General features: G+C 47.8%; 1 protein-coding gene across 1 annotated transcript in view; it reads left to right on the forward strand.

Moving 5' to 3' along the window:
* The window catches only part of LOC308310989 (receptor-type tyrosine-protein phosphatase S-like), a gene marked incomplete at both ends in the record, with an annotated part of 76,860 nt that overhangs the window by 32,473 nt on the left and 26,745 nt on the right, over positions 1 to 17,642 (forward strand). Inside the window, 12 exons of the mRNA XM_080757482.1 lie at positions 3,866 to 4,043; positions 4,246 to 4,547; positions 5,557 to 5,753; positions 6,088 to 6,114; positions 7,234 to 7,351; positions 8,891 to 8,965; positions 9,274 to 10,307; positions 10,506 to 10,656; positions 11,839 to 11,933; positions 12,759 to 13,012; positions 15,304 to 15,391; positions 15,924 to 16,142. Of these exons, the coding sequence (XP_080613608.1) occupies positions 3,866 to 4,043; positions 4,246 to 4,547; positions 5,557 to 5,753; positions 6,088 to 6,114; positions 7,234 to 7,351; positions 8,891 to 8,965; positions 9,274 to 10,307; positions 10,506 to 10,656; positions 11,839 to 11,933; positions 12,759 to 13,012; positions 15,304 to 15,391; positions 15,924 to 16,142 (2,738 nt within the window). The remainder of the gene's footprint in view (positions 1 to 3,865; positions 4,044 to 4,245; positions 4,548 to 5,556; positions 5,754 to 6,087; positions 6,115 to 7,233; positions 7,352 to 8,890; positions 8,966 to 9,273; positions 10,308 to 10,505; positions 10,657 to 11,838; positions 11,934 to 12,758; positions 13,013 to 15,303; positions 15,392 to 15,923; positions 16,143 to 17,642) is intronic.

A 17,642-nucleotide genomic window follows, 5' to 3' on the forward strand; every position in this document is an offset into this window, starting at 1 on the left:
GGGGGAATAATAACGTGGATGTCTTTGTGTTTGTTTGTTTGTTTTACTGCATAGTTAGTCTCTGTTATGCATGCATGTACTGTATATAAATAGTGTGCTGCGAGTGCGTACTGTAAATCCACATTGTTGAATGGTGCCTCTATAAGCTGGAGTCATTATAAATCTATACGTTCTAGAGCGATGTCATCCTATCCTGACGTCCTGATCGCTGCCTCTGTGTTGAACTGTGATTTAGAGACTGCAACAGGATCACCTTCCGTGTCCCTGTTCTGCCTGCAGCCTGAAACTCTACCCTGCAGGCAGTGAGTGGGGCACAGGAAATAAGTGCTTTTACGCAACAATTTCGAGTTGTTTTTATTTTTACACGAGTATGTCTGTATACATTTTCGTATACTTTTTGAGTGGTGCAACCACTCCAAGGAACAGCAATGTCCCTATATGTCCCCAACCTATGTCCTAACCTATGTGACTATGTCCCGATGTTTAGAGTACCAATAGGGGGTGCTGTTGCACCTCTCACCTTCAGACTGGTCTGATTTCTATTTCACTGCATCTCGGAGTCAAATGTATTTTTATACTTGGACTTTTTATTTGTGTGGTTTAGATTCAAAACATCGCCCTGATTCATAGCACATCTATTAAAAATAAATCACACCCGTGTGAAGTGAGGGGCGCTGTTAAAGTCTAACTCGTGTTGAAAACGGTCGACAAAACAAACATTAAATTATCTTTTTGTTAATGCCATTTAATGTTTGTGTTAGGGACAAGTACATTTTCCCTGCATTGTCAACGGCGTTTTTAAAACATTAAACATTAAACCTGTAGAACGGGAACCCATTTTGGTGTTAGCATCATGTTATGCTTTAGCTATTGAAAAATAGCAGACCTACAAGCTCATAGCGCGCCACCGAGTGGCGCGCTATGAGCTTGTAGGTCTGCTATTTTTGAAAAATCGAAAAACGACTTGACATTTTTAGAATCTGATCTCAGGTCAGAATGGGTTAATCAGACCAGTGTGTGTCCAGTGGAAACCTCGTATGAATCTGATCTCAGGTCAGAATGGGTTAAGTATATATTGATGCCAATACTTGCTCAGAGGGACAGCGCACGTTAGGTGTTTTGTAGATATACAAATGGCCAGAGCAGCATAGTGAGTATATCGGTGGAAGGATGCTGAGGTTGGATCTGCCAGGCAGGAAGCCTTATACAGAGGAGGTTTATGGACCTAGTGAAAGAGGACATGACGTTATTGGTGTGAGAGGAGAGGGAGGCAGAGGACAGGGTGAGATGGAGGCAGCTGATTGGCTGTGGCGACCCCAGAAGGGACCACAGTCGAAAAAAACAATGACTTGAGTCACATTTTGAATCCAGACCTTTAAAAAAAAATACTTTAAACAGGGTTTTTTTTTCTACATTGGAGTACGGTATGTCTACTTTCACTTAATGTCTCGTTTAAAGTCCAAATAAATCCAGTCGCTGGCCTCCAGCCTGCAGTGAGAGTCTCCTTATAATAATACAGTAGAGAGAGTCAAGGTTTATGCCTCCACGGGTCCCCAGAGCACCGCCCAATTTACTGTACATCTTTATCTGTGTCGCCGCACGGCCCCGGCCCTTCATCTGCCCCCCCTCGTCCCCCTCGTCCCCCCGTCCCCCCGTCCCCCTCGTCCCGTCCCCCCCTCGTCCCCCTCGTCCCCCGTCAAACACGAAAGTCTTTTATCTGTTTCTCATTCATAAATCTAGCGGGGCCTGTTTTTTTCTAAACCGTGCCCCGCCTGCTGACGGCTATACCCGTAGCAGCAGAAAGGATATAAAATACAATCAGCGGTATATCAGTTACACATTCTCCCTCCGCTGTAATGAAGTTGTCCACTTAGGGTCGATACTCCTGCTCTCTGCCTTATTTCATTAGGTCCTCTGCCTCACATTATGTCTGCCTGTTATGTTATGTGGTCGTGTTTTTCTGCCCTGCACGCGTCCTGGACTTATCTGCTTCCGTCTGTCCGGGCAGAAACCTCCTATCTCCATATTTGAGCCTTTGTTTTTCTTCTTCTGTTTTTGTTTCATGGGTGCTATAGCCCCCCTCCTATACTGAGCTATTAGTGTAGATTTTCGTCTTTATTTACACAACCGTTAAACTCCCGTTGACAATGAATGGAGAATTGTACGTCATAGCGTCTGAGCAAATATAGACCTATAGTGTCTATTTTACGTCATGATGATGTAAGTCGATGCGATGATAAGAACGCCCCTCACTTCATTTTTTAACCCATTCTGACCTGAGATCAGATTCATACGAGGTTTCCACTGGACACACACTGGTCTGATTAACCCATTCTGACCTGAGATCAGATAAAAAAAAATGTCAGTCGTTTTTTTTTTCAAAAATAGCAGATCTACAAGCTCGTAGCGTGCCACTCGGTGGCGCGCTATGAGCTTGTAGATCTGCTATTTTTCAATAGCTAAAGCATAACATGATGCTGAACACCAAAATGGGTTCCCGTTCAGAATGGGTTAAATAAACCCACAAAATAATCCAAATCCAGCAGCAGATCCGCAATCTGGAAACGCAATCTGCTACATTTGCTGTTTTTGGATTTGAATCCTGACAAGTAACCGTTTCAGACCTTGTTTTACGAGGTTTCCTCCCCGACACCGTTTCTCTGTCAGTTCCATCTCGACTCGGCTGCTTATTGGAAGCGTCTAGTGTCTCTTATCTCTGGGTTTCTTTTGGCTCTGATTTATTCCACTTATAGACCCGAGAGGCGGCCGCTTTCCAAAAGCGCCTCGTAAATCCTTTGTAGGTTACGGTTGTCTGAACAACTTGACAGGATTGCCGACGTTCACCCAAAACCCCCAAATGTTTCTCGTTCTCTGTAGCAAAAGGAGGAAACACGACATAAATAACCATTTAGAGCTTGGTAACTTTTTGTGTTTATACCAGTGGAAATTACTTTGATCCGTCCCGACCGAGGCCCTAAACATACAAAATCAATCAAAAAAATGAAAGACAGACATTTAACAGGACTTATCTTATATTGACTTGTTTTTATTCCCTTTTGGTTATTATTTTTTTCTAATGTTAGGGGATGAATAAAATGTCCAGCAATATCCAAAGGTGTAAGCTCTCAACTATATATATATATATATATATATATATATATATATATGTAATATGTCTATCTGCTAAAGAGACTGAGAAATAAAGATGATTGTGTGAATCCGCTAGGGGGACAAACATCACTCGTTTGGCTTCTGTTGCCTCTCGTAGCCAGTGCTGATTTCCTCGACTAATACTATGACAAAAAACATGTTCGTTGACTACCTTTTTTTTTCTTCACTAAATGGAAACTAAATGAAAAATAATCTATGATGACTAAAACTAAGACTAAATATATTGTCAATTTCGTCAATAAATAAATTAAAAACTAGACTAAAATGGTAGGAAGGGACTTGACGGCATCGATGCCTGCCAAAATATATCTTTGTTGAAAAAGTCGACTAAAATTAGACTAACACTAAAACATTCCAGGTGACCAAAATGGGACTAAAACTAAATTTAACACTATTCAAGAGACTACGACTAAAACTAAAATAAAAGAATTGCTGTCAAAATCAACTCTGCTCTTATAGGCCCCATTCCCACTGGGGGTGATCCAGTTCAGTTATTACGTTGAACCAGCTCATATATTGGTTCGGAACACGGAGCCAAAAACATGGCCGCCGGTTCCGTGAAAGCGACCCAAAGGAATCTAGAACGGAACCAGTTCTAGAACCAAAAACGTTATTTTGGTGGAAAAAGAACTTTCCTTATTGGCCCTTGTTCTCGTTGCCGGGTCTTCTCTGAACCCCACAACCGTCCAATCAGTGGTCTGGGCCGCTCCCGAGGGCGTGTCCTGTGAGAGCGCCAGCTCCACCTCGCTGAGAGTGTGGTGGAAGACTCCGCCCCCGGCGCCGGAAGGCGCCGTCATGGCCGACTATGAGCTGACCTACCAGAGAGTGACCCCGACGAGGTCAGGGGGCGAAGGTCACGGTCGAGAGACGAGGTACAGTAGGTCCAATTGTTAGACATAATCGTGATTATCTCAAACAGATTCAGATTATTATTATTTTTTTAGCAGAAATAATATCTACGTATATCTAAGTATTTGTTTGAAGTATATACAATTATTAATTAATTGCAATTCAGTTGTTGTTTTGACACTAGATTTTTGTCACCTAAAACCTAAACGGTATGACTTGTGACAGCGCTAAGACGAGAGCAGCGTCCTCCATGCTGGTCGCTCCCTGGCGTGGTCAGTCTGTGTTGGACGGACTGGACAAGTGGAGCTGGTACAGAGTGACGCTGGCGCTGGCCTCCAACGGGACGCTGGCCCCGCCCTCGTCCACCAGCCAGGACACTGGTGTCCCCACCAGCCAGGACCAGGACACTGGTGTCGCCGGGAACCAGGACACTGGTGTCCCCACCAGCCAGGACACTGGTGTCCCCACCAGCCAGGACACTGGTGTCTCCGGGAGGCAGGACACAGTCTGCAGGACATATGAGGATGGTGAGTGTGGATGACAAAGTGAGACAAACAAGCAACCATGTGAGTCTATGACAAGAACCACTATTGATTCAGCATTTGAGACACGTACACGTACATTTGAGACACGCCATTTGATGACATTTAGCCTCTCAGACGATGTTGTTATCGTTGGTTAAGATTCTGTCCACATGTCCATGCTGTATTGATGTTGGTACCATTATGAGACGTAACAGGCAAACCATCTGGAGAGAGTAGAAAACATTCACACACATTTGGTTTCACACCGGGGGGGGGGGGGGGGGGCATTTGAAAACAAAGGTGGCTTGCTGTGGTTCGTTACAACAGAAATGTGCATGCCAACGTGTTGTGAGGGACTGCCAATTGTTGCTCTGCTTTGTTTTTCGCCCACGTCTTTGCAGAAGCTACACTGGGCAATTGACTGGACCTGTGCCCAAGCGCCCCAATTAACCCATTCTGAACGGGAACCCATTTTGGTGTTAGCATCATGTTATGCTTTAGCTATTGAAAAATAGCAGATCTACAAGCTCGTAGCGCGCCACCGAGTGGCGCGCTACGAGCTTGTAGGTCTGCTATTTTTGAAAAATCGAAGAACGACTGACATTTGTTTTAATCTGATCTCAGATCAGAATGGGGTTAATCAGACCAGTGTGTGTCCAGTGGAAACCTCGTATGAATCTGATCTCAGGTCAGAATGGGTTAATGGACGCTATGCTTCTGCACCTTAGAAACAATTAATGGACGCTATGCTTCTGCACCTTAATTAGAAACAAGCCCCTCCCCCCCCCCCAAAGAAAATAATACGACCCTTAAATGCAACTACCAATATTTACAACGCAGACAAAACAAGCCCAAACTAGCTTATAAAAAGCAGACATGGCAACACCGATGAGTGAGTGAGTGTCTGGCAACTACTGCTCATTATTGATCACTTCAGTTTGCTCATTTACTGCACTGGTCAATTACTCAGTTAATTAAGAGTGTGTGTGTGTGTGTGTGTGTGTGGGGTCAGTCCCGGGCGCGGCCCCCCGCCAGGTGGACGTGCGGCCTCTCAACTCGTCGGCGCTCGGGGTGAGCTGGCGCTCGGTGTCTCCGCGGCTACGGCACGGCCAGATCCGCGGCTACCAGGTCCACTTCGGCCTGGCGGAGCCCACCGGCCAATCAGGGAGCCTGCCTCGCATTAAGGACCTCCTCCTGGACGACGCCCAGGTTAGTGTTTGTGTGTTTGTTTGTTTGTTTGTTCATTTCATTACATTTAGAGCAGTCAGGGTCATGCACGCACACACACACACGCACACACGCACGCACGCACGCACGCACGCACGCACACACACATTGTCCCCCTTTTCCTCCCGAATCCCGATGTAGTTGTTGGGTCAATTCCCAAGTCTGGTCTTGGCACTGTTAATGTGGGATTTATTTCATGTGTATAATAAAAGAATGATTCATAAAATAAATATATATCATTGAGAAATCTCTCTCTCTCTCTCTCTCTCTCTCTCTCTCGTGTGTGTGGTGGGGTGTGTCCGGTCTATTGGTTCAGATGGAGGAGGATGACTCCACTCAGTATGTGAGTACGCAACGCAAAACACAACACAACACTCTGCTGGAGATGACACATCGCAACACAACAACACACAAGGTTACAACACACTGCAGTGTCACAACCAAACAAAACCCTCAGACACAAAGACACACATTCTCACAGAGTCAAACCACTCCGTTGTTTCACTGGGAATAGCACAAACCCCTAGCTCTGGAACTGAACGGCTAAATCTTTCGCATCTTCAACATTCAGAACACATAACGTGTAAGTAAATATTTCAGGACAAGCTCCATGGAAACAAAATGCAAGGACACTTATGCAGTATTATCATCAATATACATTCAATTTCACATTTATTAACAATAGAGAGGCTTTCAGAGCATGGCAGACAGAGCTGCTTTGGAATGCTAATAACTAATTAATAGCAAGTACAGCCAATACAGTTTTGTATTGTAGAACTACGTAGCAGTGTCCTTCATTCTGTACAGAATGTCTTCACTGCCTCTACGCAGTCACCTTTTTCAGAACTTACACATTTGTATTAATTTAAAAATAATTAAATATAATATGCAACATGACATTGATGTCTCAATATCAGAAGATATCCACACTCAATTTACTCACACATTATTCAAGGGGACCACAGGGGGGACCACAATGAAGATAATCTCTCGATCGGTTATTATTGTGTTCTGATCCGCATGAGAAATTATTATTTCCTGCACTGTGTTACTGTATAATGATGCACGTTTCTGTCAATAAAAGCAAGTCCCTCATGCCTGGCCCTGCTGCACCTTAACCCATTCTGACCGGGAACCCATTTTGGTGTTATAGCATCATGTTATGCTTTAGCTATTGAAAAATAGCAGATCTACAAGCTCATAGCGCGCCACCGAGTGGCGCGCTACGAGCTTGTAGGTCTGCTATTTTTTGAAAAATTGAAGAACGACTGACATTTTTTAGAATCTGATCTCAGGTCAGAATGGGTTCATCAGACCAGTGTGTGTCCGCAGTGGAAACCTCGTATGAATCTGATCTCAGGTCAGAATGGGTTCATCAGACCAGTGTGTGTCCTCAGTGGAAAACCTCGTATGAATCTGATCTCAGGTCAGAATGGGCTAATGGATCTGTTCTGGTCTGCAGGAGATGGTGGTAGGAGACCTGAGAGCAGAGACGGTGTACTCTGTGTCCGTGGCGGCCTACAGCACCAAGGGGGACGGCGTTCACAGCAAGGCCCGGCTGGTGACCACGCTGGGCATGGGTGGGTGACCACGCTGGGCATGGGTGGGTGGGCACACTGGGCATGGGTGGGTGACCACACTGGGCATGGGTGGGTGACCACACTGGGCATGGGTGGGTGACCACACTGGGCATGGGTGGGTGACCACACTGGGCATGGGTGGGTGACCACACTGGGCATGGGTGGGTGACCACACTGGGCATGGGTGGGTGACCACACTGGGCATGGGTGGGTGGGCACACTGGGCATGGGTGGGTGACCACACTGGGCATGGGTGGGTGACCACACTGGGCATGGGTGGGTGACCACACTGGGCATGGGTGGGTGACCACACTGGGCATGGGTGGGTGGGCACACTGGGCATGGGTGGGTGACCACACTGGGCATGGGTGGGTGACCACACTGGGCATGGGTGGGTGACCACACTGGGCATGGGTGGGTGGGCACACTGGGCATGGGTGGGTGACCACACTGGGCATGGGTGGGTGACCACACTGGGCATGGGTGGGTGACCACACTGGGCATGGGTGGGTGGGCACACTGGGCATGGGTGGGTGACCACACTGGGCATGGATGGGTGACCACACTGGGCATGGGTGGGTGACCACACTGGGCATGGGTGGGTGGGCACACTGGGCATGGGTGGGTGACCACACTGGGCATGGGTGGGTGACAAGGTTATAACCCTATATTGGTGTCCCTTGAAGGGCAAATGGTTTTACAGCAGGTCATAAGGCATCAGTCAAACCAAAGTTATTGCTGCTGGTCGCAAGCATGAGCTGCGCCCGGCCTACTTGCATCTTCAGAAAAGAAAGAAAGGGGATAGGTGGGGTGGGGGAGGCTTGGGGGGGGGGAGGGGGGTTAATGACAGAGAGGGGGGGGGGGGGGGGTAGGGGCAGATCATCACACACATTACAGTTGCATTGTGCAGGCACGAAATGACTTGGGTGGGGGTGGGGTTGATTTTGGGTCTGAGACAGATAAAAAACCACACTGGGCATGGGTGGGCATGTATGCCATTGACAATTAATGGAGAGTTTACATCATTATGTGTCTGAGCAAAGTGATGATGATTTTTTTTTTTATTATTTTGTTTCCTATATTTCAAAATATTTAATTTTAAATGGAAAAAATCACACCTTTTCCATCAATTTAAAAACATTTACAAAAAGTATTTTTCAAAAGTATTTAATGAATAAAAATATGTTTAAGAAGTAGTGAAACAAATCACAAGCAGATCTACGTAGAAGCTCATGCACAACAAACGTGTAATTTATCTTTTAGGTCTTGAGCTGAGAGGTTTGTGAAGCGTCCAGTGGACAAGTCCACACCTGATTGGCTGGACACTAGTAACAAGTCCACACTTCATTGGCTAGTAACAAACACACTCGCTCGGACATTGATCTTGTGGGGTGGAAAGGAAGAAAAAATAAAAAAGTCTGCCGCAGGCAAACCTGTGTAGTCACTGTAAACAGCCATTTAAAGTTTGTTTCTCCAGCCTTTTAATTATCGGAGCATTGATTCCGCTGCTGATGACACTTGTTCCATTTTGTTCCTCAGTCCCCGGCCTCCCGTCTCTGAGGCTGCAGACAGGAAGACATCCGTCCGTGCTGATTGGATGGACTCCTCCACCAGGTAGGAGGCGCTGCCAGTCTTGTCGCCGCCGTGACTAATACTTTTTCCGTTTTGACGATTGATTGTCATACAAACGTGTCTGACGTTGAGTCATCGAGGCTGTCTCTCACCAGAGCAGAAAAACCTTGCTTGATTTGTTTTCGTCTAAAATGTGCTAAAGCCACAGTAGCGATTTGCTAATATCAAGCTGCACTTCACAAATCCTGACGTGAATGCATTAATGTGTCGTGTGTGGGAGATGGAGAATCAGTGGGTTGAACAACATTCTGTAACACAACGCTGTCATGCCCCCTTACCTGCACCACCAGCCCACGCAGACAGCCAGGGTCCTCCACTGGAGATCCAGGGCTACCGGCTACAGTACGGCTTGAAGAGCTCCTCCTCCACCAACACCACCACCAGGGTGGACCTCACGGCCGCAGAGAGGTCCTACACCGCCTCCAACCTCTCCCGGGGCGCGGCCTACGTCTTCAGCCTCTCCGCTCGGAGCCGCGCGGGCTACGGCGCCGCGGCGCGCCAGGAAGTGTCGCTGCCCGAGCTCCCGCCCTCGGGGTACCCCCGGATGCGATGGGACCCCGATGGCCACGCCTCCTCCTCCTGCTGCTCGCTGCGGCTCTCGTGGCTGCCCCCGGCGGCGGAGGAGCGCAACGGACTCATCACGGAGTACACGCTGGTGTACCGACGAGCCGTGATGGCGCCCGACAAGACCGACCCTGTCCCGAGTCTGAGCAGCTCCCCAAAGGAGACCGACCCTGTCCCGAGTCTGAGCAACTCCCCAAAGGAGAACGACCCTGTGCCGAGTCACACCTCCTCCCCAACCGAGACCAAATCTGTGCCGAGTCACAGCTCCTCACCAACCGAGACCAAATCTGTGCCGAGTCACAGCTCCTCATCAACCGAGACCGACCCTGTCCCGAGTCTGAGCAACTCCCCAACCGAGAACGACTCTGTGCCGAGTCTGAGCAGCTCCCCAAAGGAGACCGACCCTGTGCCGAGTCCCAGCTCCTCCCCAAACGAGACCGACTCTGTGCCGAGTCCCAGCTCCTCCCCAACCGAGACCGACCCTGCCTCGAGTCTGAGCAACTCCCCAAAGGAGAACGACTCTGTGCCGAGTCTGAGCAACTCCCCAAAGGAGAACGACTCTGTCCCGAGTCCCAGCTCCTCCCCAACCGAGAACGACTCTGTGCCGAGTCCCAGCTCCTCCCTAAACAAGACCTCTTCTGTCCCAGTCACACCCTACATGCCCAATAAGTCCTCCACTGTCCCGAGAACGACCGCCTCGGCCAATATGACCTCCACGGTCCCACCAGGTCCGACCTCCTCACCCGCCCTCCCTGCTAAGGTTTAGCATTTTTTTTATTTGTTTTGTTTCATTGTTTTGTTCATCCAAAAATATTAGAAGATAAGATTTCATCCACCTAATACTAGAAGAACTAGTTTAGACAGTTTAGTTGTTGTTTTTTATAAAAACAATTATTAACAAACAAAAAAACATATAATTCAATGATATTTTTGTTTATTTGTTCCCCCTCCCTTGCAGCAGGTGGTGCTAGCGGCCAGCCAGACCAGCTTCACCATCCTGGGGTTGAACCACAGCACGGCGTACCAGGTGCGCCTCAGGGCTCACACGGCGGCAGGGCCCGGACCCTTCAGCCCAGCGCTGGGCTGCCGAACACTGGCCTTGGAGACAGGTAGGCCTGGGCCTCATAGCAGGCCCCTGTAGGCCTGGGCCTCATAGCAGGCCCTGGGGAAGGAACAACCTTATCCTTCTATAGAAGCACTGGTCCATATGGGACTGTTTGGGAAGTGAACTTTACAATAGAAATGCCAAGTGGTTGAATGTAACTCACTTTACTTGGAACAGTTCCATCCATCTATCAATTCCTCCACTCGATTACATTGCCGAGGCAAATATGTACTTTTCCCTTCACAAAACATGAAAGATAGCTGGTATATCTGCTATTTTCAAGTGCCTTCACCATGGCCAAGTATATAATATATTTTGATGCCAATATTGTCTACTTTCACTCAAGTTAAATTTTGAACTAATTATGAACTATTAATTATTCATTAACTCTGAGCCAAGTTCTTACAGCATTACTCCAACATTGATGCAAGTCCACAAGGAGACAGAGCTTCTCTCCCCCCCCCACCCCCCACCCCTCACCCACCCCCACCCCCACCAGCACCCCCCCCCCCCCCCCCTCACCACCAGCCAGCCAACCAGCTGGGAGCAGGCTGAATGCATCATGGCCACTGGCTGCTTCTTATCACACAACCCCCGACGCGACGCAGGTAAACCAGGACCGCTGCGTCTATACGGACCAGGTAAGTTCTGAGTCTTAAGTCCAGATGTTTTTCCGACAGCCACGGATATACAGGTATGTAGGTGTTGTATTATTTTTTCTTTCTTTTGGCTTTCAAAAGACCAAGCGATTCCCAACCTTTTTAAAACAAAGCGTGCTCTGAAAACGCACGCGGCGCCCACCCATCAGGCTGCCGTGTTGATTGGTCAGATGGGTGGGCACCGCGGACACTTTGCAACAGACCTATAGTCGACACACAAAGCACCTTTTTCCTAATTAAAGAAAGCAAAACGTGATGCGCTTGACATGCTGACTTGGGACTTGAAACACCCGGTGACACTGTGGCATGTGGCTCGTCTTCTCTCTGTGCGTCCTCTGGCTCCTCCTCCTCCCACTCTTCTTCACTCTCCTGTCACCTCCTCATCCTCACTATAACACGCCGCTCTTCCTCCCCTCGGCAGGGCTGCGGCTGCGGAGCGGAGAATGTGTGAACGCTGTGAATGTAAGAAATAACAACGGCTGTTTTTTCTGAGAGCATAACCGACGGTTTGGTTCCTTTTCACACAGACGTGCCGAGGAACTTCTCCGTCAACCTGGCCACGAAGACCAGCGTTCTGCTCACCTGGGAGTTCCCAGAGACCACCTACCCATATCGCTTCACCGTACGTCAGCCGCGTCTTAAGATAATATATGTTGTTTTTTGTTATATAGGCCAGACCTTATACAACAATTGTAATTGCAATGCTTTGCGGCCAATTCACACCAGCAACGACTGAGCAGCTGGTTCAGTCTATTATGGAGATGAGTGGCTCTGCGCTTTTCAGCAGCGGAGGAGCGCTCAACGGCAAAAGGTGCACCGACAAACCGTAGAAGACCTCAACCCTGCTGCTATAGTGCACTATAGTGCACTATAGTGCACTATAGTGCACTGCTATAGTGATCACTATAGCGTCCCAAACAATCACTACCCCGTTTCTCCAACCATTACATATTGTGTTAAAGTAATCTAAATATGCACAGTTAACAGGTAACTGCATCTGTGTCTGAATTATTGTAGTGGAGTAAAGAAGTATTATATTTGCACCTGACATGTAGTGGAGTGGAAGTATAAAGTGAAGGGTCTGCCGTCCACTAGGGGCAGTATATCTTTAGCTTTCCTGTTCTGTGAGTGAAGAAGAGAGCCATTTTGTTTGTTGTCAGTTTCATGTTCATTCAGAGATGCATGTTGTGCTGGTTGGAGGTTCTTCATAATTAGCCTGCTCATTTTAGTTAATGTTTTCCTTGTTTGTTTATTTGTACTGCAGGGCTTCTTCATCTGTGTCATTAAAGAAACAATTTGACATTGAGTCAATTTGACATCTTCATAAAGTATTGAAAAATGGAGATAAAAAAAGTAAAGTAGTTAGTATAGTACTCGGTTACTACCACTGCTTCCACACGGACGTCTTTGACATCCTCCCCTGACCGTATCTCTCCACTCTGTGCAGGTGGAGTACAACCGTCAGAAGATGGAGGTGGACGCGCGGCAGCGCAAGGCCGTCATCCCCAACCTGCAGCCCGACACCAGCTATGACTTTAAGATCACGTCCCCGGAGGGCAACATGGGCGGGCTGCGCCACCGCATCCACGCCAAGACCTCCCCGCCCATCACCATCCGCCGGCCCGAGATCGACCACACCCGAGACACCGAGACCACCGTCACCATCATCCTGCCCTCGCTGGAGACCCGCAGTCCTGTCAAGTAAGGACACACACACACCGTGAAACTATGACGGAAAACTACAGTCCTGTCAAGTAAGGACACACACACAATTAAACTATGACGGAAAACTACCTAAATAAAGACCAAGTCCTGTCAAGTAAGGACACACACACACAGTGAAACTATGACGGAAAACTACCTTTTGTTCACTGACGAAAACTAAGTAAGAACTAAATAAAGACTAAAGGTCATTACACACTGGCGAATTGGCGACGCGATATATTCGTGCGAATAATTCGCATTTAAAAAAAAACCAATTGAAGTCCATGCAAGCTTCCACATCAGTGGCGAATGTGCGAAAATGCGACCGTTTTCGCTCTTTATTTGTTCGCTCTGGTGTCGTATTTTGCAGAGATTCGCAGGTGAACTGCAACATGCAATATTTCGCATTTTCAGATCGCTTATTCGCATCGCGTCGCTAATTTGCCAGTGTGTAAATGACCTTTAGTCCTGACAAGTAAGACTCAAACTAAGGCTGCACAATAATATGTCGTATCGCTATCGAGGTACATGTAGGAACATGCGCATTGTCGGCATCGCAAAAAGGCAACAGTATCGCGATACTTTGATCTATCAATATATCAACGATAATGTGACTCTTTTTGATACAGAGACAAGAAAAACTGATTTATTTTTTATCGATATTGCAATATTTAGCATAAATTCAGAGATATGAAATGTTGTCCATATCGTGCAGCCCTAACACACACACACACACACACACACACACACACACACACACACACACGCGCGCACAAACACACACACACACACACACACACACACACACACACACACAAACACACACACACACACACACACACACACACACACACACACACACACACACACACACACGCGCACAAACACACACACACACACGCGTGCACAAACACACACACACACACACACACACACACACACACACACAGTGCTCATTTCGTCAAATGAAACTATGACGAAAAACTACCTTTTCTCACTGAAGAAAACTAAGTAAGAACTAAATATAGACCCATTTCATGTGACTTGACACCACACATTCAAACAGTTTGTCCAGAGGTCTCTATCCATGCAGCACGTCTCTGGAGCCTCGCGTCCAGAGGAAGCGTTCTTTAGCTACCAGCAACTACCAGTTACTATACAGACACACTGGAGCGCACGCACACTGCTGTGTTACTACACAGACACACTGGAGCGCACACTGCTGTGTTACTACACAGACACACTGGAGCGCACGCTGGTGTGTTACTACACAGACACACTGGAGCGCACGCTGCTGTGTTACTACACAGACACACTGGAGCGCACACTGCTGTGTTACTACACAGACACACTGCTGTGTTACTACACAGACACACTGCTGTGTTACTACACAGACACACTGCTGTGTTACTATACAGACACACTGGAGCGCACACTGCTGTGTTACTATACAGACACACTGGAGCGCACACTGCTGTGTTACTACACAGACACACTGGAGCGCACACTGCTGTGTTACTACACAGACACACTGGAGCGCACACTGCTGTGTTACTACACAGACACACTGGAGCGCACACTGCTGTGTTACTACACAGACACACTGGAGCGCACACTGCTGTGTTACTACACAGACACACTGGAGCGCACACTGCTGTGTTACTACACAGACACACTGGAGCGCACACTGCTGTGTTACTACACAGACACACTGGAGCGCACACTGCTGTGTTACTACACAGACACACTGGAGCGCACACTGCTGTGTTACTACACAGACACACTGGAGCGCACGCTGCTCTTCCCAGCTCTGATCATCATGCACGTTCTCGTCGGTGCTCTTGACACAACTCGAGCGGAAAAATAGTTCAACAGTGTCACATTTGATCGTCCTCCCTCCTGTCTTCATAACCCGATCATTACAGTGTTTGGAACATGCAGTCAGTGTACAGTAACGTTGGAGAACAGGTTGTTTGTGTACATCAATACATGCTGCTGCTTTTGGATTCTGTGGACGTGAACGACGTCCACATCACTTATAAAACATCAAACTCTTTCTGTAGAGACAGAGACGCCCCTAACAAGACGACGAAGGTCTCCGCCGGCTCCTCGACAAGCCGAGCTGAGCCGGGGCGAGGAGAGAGGAGAGGACAATTGAAAATAATAAGTCACTTTGGTCCAGACAGCTATTAAAGTTGTTTGTGTCGCTGTGTGTGTGTGTGTGTGTGTGTGTGTGTGTGTGTGTGTGTGTGTGTGTGTGTGTGTGTGTGTGTGCGTTCCCCTTCCAGGAATGTTTACGTGGTGGTGGTCCCTCTCAGGAAGGCCAGGGGGGTCATCAGACACCTGAAGAGCCCAGACGAGATGGACCTGGAGGAGGTGAGACACACTGAACCTGTCTGTCTGTCTGCAGGAAGCCAGGCATAGACCTATAGACAGATATAACCGTCTGTCTGTCTGTCTGTCTGTCTGCAGGAAGCCAGGCATAGACCTATAGACAGATATAACCGTCTGTCTGTCTGTCTGTCTGTTTGTGTAGAAAAACTCGAGGCAACGTTTAGCCTTTCCCGGTTAAATGTCAACGCTTGGACCGTTTGTCCTGGTGGGCTCAATAACTCTTTTTATGCCGCAGTGGTGGAAGCACTAGTAGATTTATGTTTTTAGTAGCTTTGGTACTATATACTGTATTCATTCAAGTTTTACTTTACTCAAAATCAAAATACACTCAAAGTACTAAAAGTATTTATATGTATTATTATGTATTATTTAGTAGTATTTTAAAGTATTATCGGTAAAAGTGCTAAGCTGCTATGATTTAATGAATTAAATAACCCTGGGCGTTCGGGGTGTCAATAATCCTCCCGACAACTATGTGGTCACCATGTGTGTGATGTCACCTCTCCCCATGCAGCTGCTGAAGGACATCAGCCAGAGGCAGAGGGACAGCCGGCAGCAGAAGACGGTGGACCTGCGGCGGGCGTACATCACGGCCCGTTTCACGCCCGCCACGCTGCCCGCCTTCTTCGCCCTGGGAGACCAGCTGGACTACGGCGGCTTCGAGAACCGGGCCCTGGAGCCGGGCCAGGAGTACGTCTTCTTCATCCTGGCCGAGCTCAACGCCACCACCGGGGTACGTAGCACGCCGCACCGTGCCGCAACACGCCACACCGCCATCACTGTCTTTTCACCGTTCTATATATGTCTGGAAACACTGAGCTTCGTACTGGGTACTTATACCGCACACACAACCAAGGATGAATCATGTCTCACTCAGAATCCCAACCCCTAAACCTAAACGTCTTAAATGTCTAATCCTGACCCTATAGCTGCCTATAAACCCCAACGTTAGAATATTTTCTCTAATTGTAAACGTCTCTCAGTCTTCTACACCATTTTGTTCTTGTGAGCACTAGGAGAATGGTGCCCTCGCAATGTTGTCTATTCCTCAAATTCTACTTGTGGGTCCTCACAAGTATATTAACCCATTCTGACCGGTTATTTTGACCATTCATGTTATGCTTTAGCTATTGAAAAATAGCAGATCTACAAGCTCATAGCGCGCCACCGAGTGGCGCGCTACGAGCTTGTAGATCTGCTATTTTTGAAAAATCGAAGAACGACTGACATTTTTTTTTAATCTGATCTCAGGTCAGAATGGGTTAATCAGACCAGTGTGTGTCCTAGTGGAAACCTCGTTATGAATCTGATCTCAGGTCAGAATGGGTTAACACACATACACAAACTTGTGCCGTCCTGCAGTCTGTCACCTTGCATCGTCGTCACGGCGGCCCCGCGCTGTTACTACAAATAACGGCACACGTCAGTCACACCACCGGCTGAACGTGTCGGACGAAAAAATAACAGCAGAGGCAATAAATAACAACGCCCGCGCGTTTCCCTCCCTCCGCCGCCGCTAATAACCCATTCTGACCGGGAACCCATTTTGGTGTTCCAGCATCATGTTATGCTTTAGCTATTGAAAAATAGCAGACCTACAAGCTCATAGCGCGCCACCGAGTGGCGCGCTACGAGCTTGTAGGTCTGCTATTTTTTGAAAAATCGAAGAACGACTGACATTTTTAGAATCTGATCTCAGGTCAGAATGGGTTCATCAGAACCAGTGTGTGTCCAGTGGAAAACCTCGTATGAATCTGATCTCAGGTCAGAATGGGATAAAGAGCGACGGCAGCGTGGCCTCGTTTCAGTGTGTGTGGGGGGGAGGGGGGGTTGGAGGTGTAGCGATATTGCTTTGCTCGCCACTGCATGTTATTTAATTTGGTATTCTTTTATTTCATTAGAGCGGAGTAAACTAAACACGAGGATGGATAATATAGACCTAAACACGAGAGAGAGTCGCTGCGTCCGCAAGCTGACGAGGGCTTTGTTCAGTTCAGACTGCACAGTCTGTGGTTCCAACGCTGTCACAAACAAACCTCACATCTCCACTTTGTTCAGACTGCACAGTCTGTGGTTCCAACGCTGTCACAAACAAACCTCACATCTCCACTTTGTTCAGACTGCACAGTCTGTGGTTCCAACGCTGTCACACGGCTGGCCACAAACAAACCTCACATCTCCACTTTGTTCAGTTCAGACTGCACAGTCTGTGGTTCCAACGCTGTCACATGGC

This window comes from Protomyctophum bolini (assembly GCF_963924005.1).
Source record: "Protomyctophum bolini genome assembly, chromosome: 23".
In the NCBI taxonomy this organism is placed as follows: domain Eukaryota; kingdom Metazoa; phylum Chordata; class Actinopteri; order Myctophiformes; family Myctophidae; genus Protomyctophum; species Protomyctophum bolini.